General features: G+C 46.0%; 1 protein-coding gene across 1 annotated transcript in view; it reads left to right on the forward strand.

Annotated features, from left to right (window-relative positions):
- The window catches only part of LOC128117847 (X-linked lymphocyte-regulated protein 3C-like), an 8,981-nt gene extending 595 nt beyond the window's left edge, over positions 1-8,386 (forward strand). The window contains exons 2-5 of the mRNA XM_052750295.1: positions 568-701; positions 1,738-1,836; positions 3,687-3,782; positions 3,869-8,386. Of these exons, the coding sequence (XP_052606255.1) occupies positions 568-701; positions 1,738-1,836; positions 3,687-3,782; positions 3,869-3,925 (386 nt within the window). The 3' untranslated portion in view covers positions 3,926-8,386. The remainder of the gene's footprint in view (positions 1-567; positions 702-1,737; positions 1,837-3,686; positions 3,783-3,868) is intronic.
- The last annotated feature ends 947 nt before the right edge of the window (positions 8,387-9,333 follow it).

Raw genomic sequence — 9,333 nt, forward strand, 5'->3', positions numbered from 1 at the left:
ATATTTCAATTTATACACCATAAAGAATTTGCATGTATGTGGTGGCTGGGTCAATGCTGACTATCTCAAAATATTTTCCATATAAGAGATGCTCAATCATATGGGGGAAAAAGATAAACCTTATAGGAAAATAATCTATAAATTTATGGAGCAAGGTTGACCCTTTAGTAAATTACAAATATCCAAATCCTCACTGGCACAACGTGAGGAAGAGTGGGTAGGCCTCCACAGAATTCTCTGATGGTAGTGGATGTGCATGCTCATTGGATCTGTTCTCCAGAAAGAGGAAATAAAGGAGAAGCTGTATGTGTCAGGAAGGTGAATACTTGTGGAATATTAATAGAATACTAATGATAATTCTCCATAAGTTTTCTAGAGCTAAGGTATTTGAAGTGACTTCTCTCTCAGCCAAGGAGGAACAAATACTGTCAGTGTAAGATGAAATAATCCACATGGGCTTCCTTTTCTCTGTCAGAATATTTTAGATGCCATTTCCCCATCCTCCATCGATAGTGTTAGTGAGGGCAAGTCAGTCGTGCTTCGAATGCACTTTCTTCATATTGTGAGGGAATATCACACTGTTCATTGCTATCATTCACAGGCAGAAACTTTATCAAGACTATTCTCTTCAGATTATGAATTTGAATAGGAAGTTATCCATGGATGCAGATCAAGTCAAGAAACAGGCAGAAAAACTCTCTGTGAGTATCAGCCTTAGCTTTGAAGGAATCCATTGTGTCAGCACCAGAAGTAGTAGGGCTTCCTGCAGCAAGTCTGGAGGAAAGGGACAGGACAAGAGCTTAGGGAGACAAGGATGGTGGTTGATGTGGTCAGGAGAGACTGGCCGGCTCCTCCCCCTCCCCCCCACCCCCCCACCCCCCGGGCGTGTTCCTTTCCCTGCCAAGACACAGCAAGGTCAGTGATGGGTTAGGAGCAGTCATGGTGGGGGGATGAGCAGGCACTGCCTGGAGAGTACAGGAGAAGGTATGGGATTGTATCCTGAGAGGGAGCCCTTCATGATCCACGACATACGGAGGGAGATGGAGACGCCGTCCAGTCCAGTGGTCAGGAGCATGGCCTCTGCAATCCCACCAGCTGGAATGCAGTCACAGTTCAGTCACTTGCTAGTTAACGCTAACTCAGGAAAATAATTTACCTCTGTGCCTCGGATTCCTAGAAGTGAAAGGAGAGATACTTAAAGTGCCTATGTCACGGAATTGAGCCAAAATATCACATCTAAACACTTTGAGATGTGTATTCTTATATCGGTCCAGGACAGTATCTGAAGTAAGTCTTACAGAACCCTTCCCTGTTAAGCATGGCACTGTGGGCTCTACTCTCACTGGGAAGGACAAAATGGAGTGGGTTCCTATGTAGGGGAGTGACAGATGGCCACAGGGGACATCTCATGGTAATTTCTATAAAAAACAGAGTTCGACAGCTATGGAGGCCTCTAATGGGTGGGTTTTCAAGTCTTCAGGAGCTAACAGGAATGTTTTGAATACTGTTAAGTAGGAACACTTTCCATTAAGTGAATGGAAACTTCATAGTATTAAGGTTATTCTGTAGTATTAGATAACTCATGTAAAGCGGTCATTGTGTTGGTTGAAAAAACACTATAGTTATTTCATTCTCTGTGTTTTGCATAAATACAATACAGAGTCATGTTTCTGTAAGCTTTCTGTTTTTTTTTCCCCCCTGAATTGTTCTTACATCTTTTATTGTCTTTGTTTGCAGAATATGTTTAAGGAGCAACGAAAATTTATTCATCAGTCTCTGATTCTTCAGAAGAAGAGAATGGAAGGCTTTAAATCACTGTGTGAACAATACTTGGAGGTCTGTTGTACATTCCGAGGAAGCAGCCTATCCACAGGGCATTGAATACTCTGGCATTCTTTCCGTGCTCTTTGGAAAGTTACCCATAAACATCTTCCAGCATATTCCTCATGGTGTCACCGTTCCACGTAAACCGAAGTACAAAATGAGTTTTTGCTTTTAGGATTCACTTCTGGTTGGCAGAATCATTCGAAGCAGGAAGTCCTGCCTTGGCGATCTCATCTAGAGTTGTTCATATTGTACAGGGCATTAATGCTTTTCAGATCGTCTCTTCTTGTCTCACAGTACGTTTTCCGTTGGGTGTATGTGCACACAGGCACACACACGTGTACTTGTCTGTGGGTCTATGTGTGGAGGCCAGAAGCCAACTGTGGGTATCTTCAGTCACTCTCCAGCGTATCTTTCTGAGACAGGATCGCTCACTGAACCTGGAACTTGCTCACCACTGTGGCTAGGCTGGCTGTTCACCAGGTACCAGGGGCGGCCTGCCCTGCCCCAGGTCAACGTGTCACCACGCTTGGCTTTTAATATGTGTGCTGGAGAGCCAAAGTTGGCTTTGGCTTTTCCTACTTGTGGAGCAAGCTCTTTGCCCACTGAGCCTTCTTCCCAGACCCTACGATCCATTTTTAAGCAGAGTGGTGACAAGAATATATCACATTTGCTCTTGCTTTATTTCCTCAGTCCACTTTGATTTTATACCATTGCATGACTGAAACATGGTTTTAGATGGCCAATTAGAGTTGTAAGACAGCTCCCAGATGTAGCACACAGTGGAAAAGTAAGTGGAAGACTTAAGTAAGTGAGAGATTGTGAATTGAGAGTCACCCTCTGTAATAGGCCCGTCTTTGTAAATTCTTCCTAGGCACATTGACCTATGCTATCTGCAGGTTTACAGCTATTTGCAAAGGAATTAAGTACTCAGCATTCTGGGTTGTATTTTTTTTTCCAGACTTGATGTGAACTGGCTTGTTCAAGTTGCTGTTAAAGTTTTGTTCATCCCGAGTAATTAAGATGACCCAAACAATCAAGTTATAAGAATTTACCCCATGCCCCCATGCTTTCTTATGTTTAGCCCCTACAACAACTACCACCACCACCACCAAACACACACACACACACACACACACACACACACACACACACACACACACACACACACACACACACTCTCTGCCAGTATCTGTTCCTGCTGAAATGTCATGCTTTTGACAGCCCGGTGGCCCAGAAACTTGCTTGCCCATTCCAACATTAAGATCTCTGTGTTGTTCCTGCTTCTGTGTTTTCTGCATCACCAGACTAAGGAAGAGGTCCCACAGAGTTCTATAATTCCCCCCCCCCCACAGTATTTAACAAAACCATTTAGATGTAGTATGTTCAATTACACTCAGCACTAAAGGGACCGTGGGGGTGGAAACCTTGAGTTTTAATTTCGTGGTGTTCAGTGGTCATAGCACAGGACAAGCTACTCCATCTCCAGAAGAAGTGGGTGAGTGGCAATAAATGAGCTCATGCCTCGTGTTCTCTGTTTTCATTCAGTTTCATTTGCTTTTCTTCTTGCTGTGCGGGGAGAAGGATCCCAGGGTCTCACACATGCTAGGCAAGCACCCTTCCCCTGAGCCACCCTCATTGCTAATACCTCATGATTGAACGTTCAGCAGTGGGTTGCGGGGTGGCAATGTCTGTGTCTCTTTGGTGGGTGTTTCGATCTTCATGTTGCACATGGTGTGTGCTTGTTTTGGAATAATTAAACCATGTCTTTTACCAAATTTACTCGCTTTTAAATGTTGCTGTTCACATTTGTAAACCAAGATGACATGGGGCTGATTTCTGCACATGTCTTTTCACTTTAGAAACTTGAGGTACTGAGGGATTCTCGGGGAAATTCTGTGGCTGAAGAGCTGAGACATCTAATAGCCACCTTGGAAATAAAACTTCTGATGGTGAATGTAAGTACTCAGTCTTTCACGTCGAAAATGATGATCGACGAGCACTACTTATTTTATCCCATTTAATATGTCCTTGTACTTAACAGCGCCAGCAAGAGAGTGCTGCTGCTCAACAGTCTCTCCTGGATCTGTTATTCTCATAATACCTTGAAGAAACGAAAGTCCATACAAGGGGAGCGAGCGATTGTTTCATGGAAATTCGCTGGGTGAAGCTGATTGACATTTGCAGCTTCAGTGACTACATCTTCTTGCGTCCCCCTGTTCCTAAAGATAAACCCAAATAAACCCAAGGATTTGTGTGACAGCAGTCCAAAGATGTCTATAGGAACCTCCAGCCCTCGGGTAGTAATGGCGAGTTTTTCTTTTCTTGGTAGCATCATAATTAACAGTTAGCACTGCGTTGATGTCGATACAGTGGGGTCTCATACCTCAGCATCACTTTCAGAAATCAGAAGGCACAAGAGTGGTCCACCCTTGTCATCTTCAGAGAAATAATTAAAGAAGACACACTCTTGCCATTACATTCCGCTATTAAATTTGTTCAGTCATGGAGCCTATGGGGATGACCATAACCGTCCAAAGGGAATGTGCCCTGTATACTTCATAAAAGACTGTGCCCCTGAATTAGTTAAACTGGTAGAATTCCTTAAACCTCCCGAGTAAGAAAGATGTGAGTAATGTGACATAAGTTTTTGGAAATGTCACTTTCAGACAAAATTTACAAGGTCTTTGAATTAAATGGGGTCTGCTACCCAAATGTCATCTGCCTGTCACACCTTAAGAGTTGATCCTTAGCACCTGTACAGCTCAGTTCCTCATAGTTTATGTATTTTGTCCTTTGCATGGATAGGAGTAACTAGGAATGTTTTGTTTTTCAAATTTATTGTGCACGTAGTATGTGAGCATCAGTGATATACTGAGGTCTTCTGTACAGTTAAAGCTCTTGTCCTGTGATTTCCTTTATATATACACACGCACCATGGGAAATCTTTACCTGGAAACATTTGATTTAATAAACATGACATTGTTTCAGACTTGCTGGGATGAGTCATTTAATTGCCCTCCCTTCCTGACGTTTCATGCCTTTTAAAACAAAAATGGTCCCATGCCGTGTAGAGGGGTGCTGTCACCCACGTTTCTGCATGGGGCCAGTTGTAGTCCCGACCACTTGTCTCATTGTGTCTTGTTGTGTAGAAGCACTGAAAACAGAGTGCGTTCAGCATCTCCCCTTTTCTACAAGTGGAATTCGTTCCTGTACAGTCAATGAGGGCTTCCCCTCTGGGATCACTTTACTTCCTAAACTTTGAATTATCTGGGGGATCTTCCCTGCTTTGTGCAAAGTATGTGTGAGTGTATGGACCTTTAGTACTATTTCCAGCTTTGAGTATCTCCTACCTGAGATATTCTGACGATCGATACCAAATGATAAATACATTACCATAGCGGTGAATCCTGTATGGTTCGAGTGTGTGCATGTCCCTGTGTGTGTGTGAACACTTTGGTATGTGGAGCATGTGTATATGAGTTCGTATGTGTAGCACACATGTGAGAATGCGTGAGAATGCGTGTGCGTGTGTGTTTGTAAATCTTTTGGTATGTGGTGCATGTGTATATGTGTTCATATGGTAGGCACACCTGTGTGTGAATGCATGTGCATATGTGTGTGTGCGCGCGCGCGTGTGTGCGCGCTTGCGCCCAAGGGGGTGCACATATGCCACCACACGTGCTTTTGCACGTAGAAGCAAGAGATGTTCCAGGTATCTACCTTATTTTGAGACAGGGTATCTCTCTGAACATGGAGCTCATCGATTAGGCTAGAGCGTTAGGCCATTGAGCTCCAGGAATCCACCCTGTCTCTACCCTCCAGTGCTGGTGTTACAGACACTCACTTTGGGGCTGAGATTTTTTTTTTTTTTGATTTATTTCCCTTATTTTATTTATATGTATGTGTGTATGCCTCTATGTACGTATGTGCAAATGTGTTCTCAGGTGCCCGTGGAGGGTGCCAGACCCCCTAGAGGTGGAGTTATCAGTCAGTCTCAGGCCACCTGACAGAGGTGCTGGGATTTGAACTCGGGTCTTCTGCAAGAGCAAAAAGTGCTCTTAACCACCGAGCCATCTCTCCAGAACCCTGTGCTGAGGTTTTCAAAGGCTTGTAGGGAATCTGAGCTCAGGACCTCATGCTAGTTCAGCAAGCATTTTACCCACAGAGCCATCTCACCAACTCCATGTATATATTTGTTTCTTAGGAGCTTGAACTCAGATATTTTATCTGTTCCTTGTACACACTGATGATGCATACAGAACACATTCTGACAGCTCTCATTATTTCACTGTGAGGCATCTAAACTTTGCAGGTGTGGGTCTTCCTCCCTGGGTACACCTCAGCTCCTATCACAGTATCCCAGGCTGTTGGGAGCAGGCAGGTCCTTGTGCTCATGGATCTCCATGGAAACCAGGAATGTTAAGGATGCAGAATTGTCTTTTCAATGGAAAAGATGTAAAACCTGTTCTTCCATCCAGAAAGCTGGGGATTGGAGGTGATTAATAGCCTGGTGATCTGCACTCTCTGTTGGGCCAGACCATATCAAACTCCTACAAACAGGACCAGAAGTAGCTAATAATCTAAAGGGCCCCAACAGCCAGGGGCTCCCAAAATCAGGACCAGAGATACCAAAGAGCCCAAATGACCTTACATTGCTTGTAGAGCCAGGAGCTCCACCAAGCTCCCAAGCCCAGCACCAGATATACCTAAGAGTCTAAATGACCCTTACATTCCTTGTACAGCCAGGGTCTCCCTTAAGCTCTGACAAGCAGGACCAGAGATACCAAAAAGCCCAAATGACCTTCACATCCCTTGTACAGCCAGGGACTCCCACAAGCTCCCACAGCCAGGACCAGAGATACCTAATAGCCCAAAAGGCCTGACATTCCTTGTACAGCCAGGGGTACCCCCCCCCCCAAACTCCCACAACCAGGACCAGAGATACCTAAGGGTCTAAATGACCCTTACATTCCTTGTACAGCCAGGGGATTCCGCAAGCTCCAACACCATTACCAGGTACACCTAAGTGCCTAAATGACCATTATAATCCTTATACAGCAGGGACTCCCTCAAGCTCCCACAACCAGGACCAGAGATACCTAAGAGTACTAGTAACCCTTAAAACCATGCATGTCCAGGGGCTTCCCCAAGCTCCCACAACCATGACCAGAAATACACAATAGCCCAAATGATCCTTACATTCCTTGTACAGCCAGGGATCCCCGAAGCTCACCAAACCAGGACCTGAGATACCTAGGAGTCTAAATGACCCTTACATTCCTTGTACAGCCAGGGGCTTCCCTAAGCTCCCACAACCAGATCCAAGATACCTAATAGCCCAAATGACCCTTACAATCCTTGTACAGCCAGGGTCTCCCCAAGCTCCCACAACCAAGATCAATGACCCTTACATTCCTTGTAGAGCCAGGGGCTCCCCTAAGCCCCCACAACCAGATCCAGAGATACCTAATAGCCCAAATGACCCTTACAATCCTTGTATAGCCAGGGGCTCCCCCCAGTTCCCACAACCTAGACCAGAAATACACAACAGCCCAAAGGACCCTTACATTCCTTGTACAGCCAGGGTGATGGGGGAATGTCTTTCTGTAGGCTGCGAATTTGTGTTGCTCTGATTGGTTGATTAATAAAGCCATTTGGCCTATGGCAAGGTAGCTTAAAGGCAGGAGGGAAATTCAAAGGGGGAGACAGGAAGAAAGGAGGAGACGCCAGCCCGCCGTCCAGGGAGAAGCATGTAGCGGCACACAGGTAAAGCCACAGAACACGTGGCGACATATAGATTAACAGAAATGGGCTAAGTTTAAGTGTAAGAGCTAGTCAGTGGTAAGCCCGAGCTAATGGCCGAGCAGTTTTAATTCATATTAAGCCTCTGTGTGTTTACTTGGGTCTGAGCAGCTGCAGGACTGCGGGACCATGGGACCAGGCAGGACACAGAAAACCTTCAGTTACACCAGGGCTCCCCTAAGCTCCCACCCCAGGACCAGAGATACCTAAGAACCTAAATGACCCTTGCATTCATTGTACAGCCAGGGGCTCCCCCAGCTCCTACAACCAGGACCAGAGATACCAAATCGTCCAAATGAACCTTACCTTCCTTGTACAGCTATGGGCTTGCCCAAGCTCCCACAACCAGGACCAGAGATACCTAAGAGTCTAAATGACCCTCATATTCCTTGTATCCAGGGGCTCCCCCAAACTCCCAAAACCAGGAACAGAGATACCTAATAGGCCAAAGGACCATTACATTCCTTGTACAGGCAGGGGTCTGTAGTGGGTAGCCATTCCAGCTTTGATCTGGAAGTTCCAACCCCCACTGAGGCTTCGGTAACAGTCACGCCTACAAGGCGGGGCCAAGGGAGGACCCTGAAGACCCGAGATCCGGATGCACCAGCCCTCTTGGTTCCTGGACCCTGGACGCTGGAGGTAGGCCGAGCAGAGTTCTCCAGAGAGCACCGCTGGACTGCGCCACACCTTTCCCAGACCCTGTAAACTATCCCTTCACTTGCAAGTTACCCCACAAAATAAACCTCCCTTTTAACTACGTAGAGTGGCCTTAATAATTTCACCAATAGGGGTCCCCCAAGCTCCCACAACCAGGACCAGAGATACTTATTTGCCCTAATGACCCTTATATTCTTTGTACTGCCAGGATATCCCCTAAGGAACAAAGATCCCTAATAGCCCAAAGGTCCCTTACGTTCCTTCTACAGTCCGGGTTCTCCTAACCTCCCACACCAGGACCAGAGATACTTAAGAGTCTAAATGACCCTTACATTCATTGTACAGCCAGGGGCTCCCCTAAGCTCCCCACAACCAGGACCAGAGTTTCCTAACAGCCCAAATGACTCTTACATTCCTATTACAGTCACGGGCTCCCCCAAGCTCCCACAACCAGGACCAGAGATACCTTACAGCCCGAATGACCCTGATATTCCTTGTACAGCCAGGGACACCCACAAGCTCCCACAGCCAGGACCAGAGATACCTAATAGCCCAAAAGGCCTGACATTCCTTGTACAGCCAGGGGTAACCCCCCCCAAACTCCCACAACCAGGACCAGAGATACCTAAGAGTCTAAATGACCCCAAGTTCCCACAACCAGGAACTGAAATACACAAAAACCCAAAATGACCCTTATATTCCTGGTCCAGCCAGTCACTCACCCAAGTTCCCACACCAGGATCAGCGATACCTAAGAGCCTAAGTGACCCTTACATTCTTGCACAGCCAGGGGCTCCCCTAAGCTCCGGCAACAATGACCAGAGATATCTAAGATTCTAAATGACCCTTACATTCCATGCACAGCCCAGGACTCCCCAAAGCTTCCACAACCAGGAATAGAGATACCTAATAGCCCAACTGACCTTTACATTTCTTGTATAGCCAGGAGCTCCACCAAGCACCCACAACCAGGACCAGAGATACCCAATTACCCAAATGACCCTTACCTTCATTGTACAGCGAGGCGGTCCCTGAAGCTCCTACAAC

The sequence above is a fragment of the Peromyscus californicus genome, unplaced genomic scaffold, assembly GCF_007827085.1.
Source record: "Peromyscus californicus insignis strain IS unplaced genomic scaffold, ASM782708v3 Scaffold_10__1_contigs__length_136768540, whole genome shotgun sequence".
NCBI classification, from domain to species: Eukaryota; Metazoa; Chordata; class Mammalia; order Rodentia; family Cricetidae; genus Peromyscus; species Peromyscus californicus.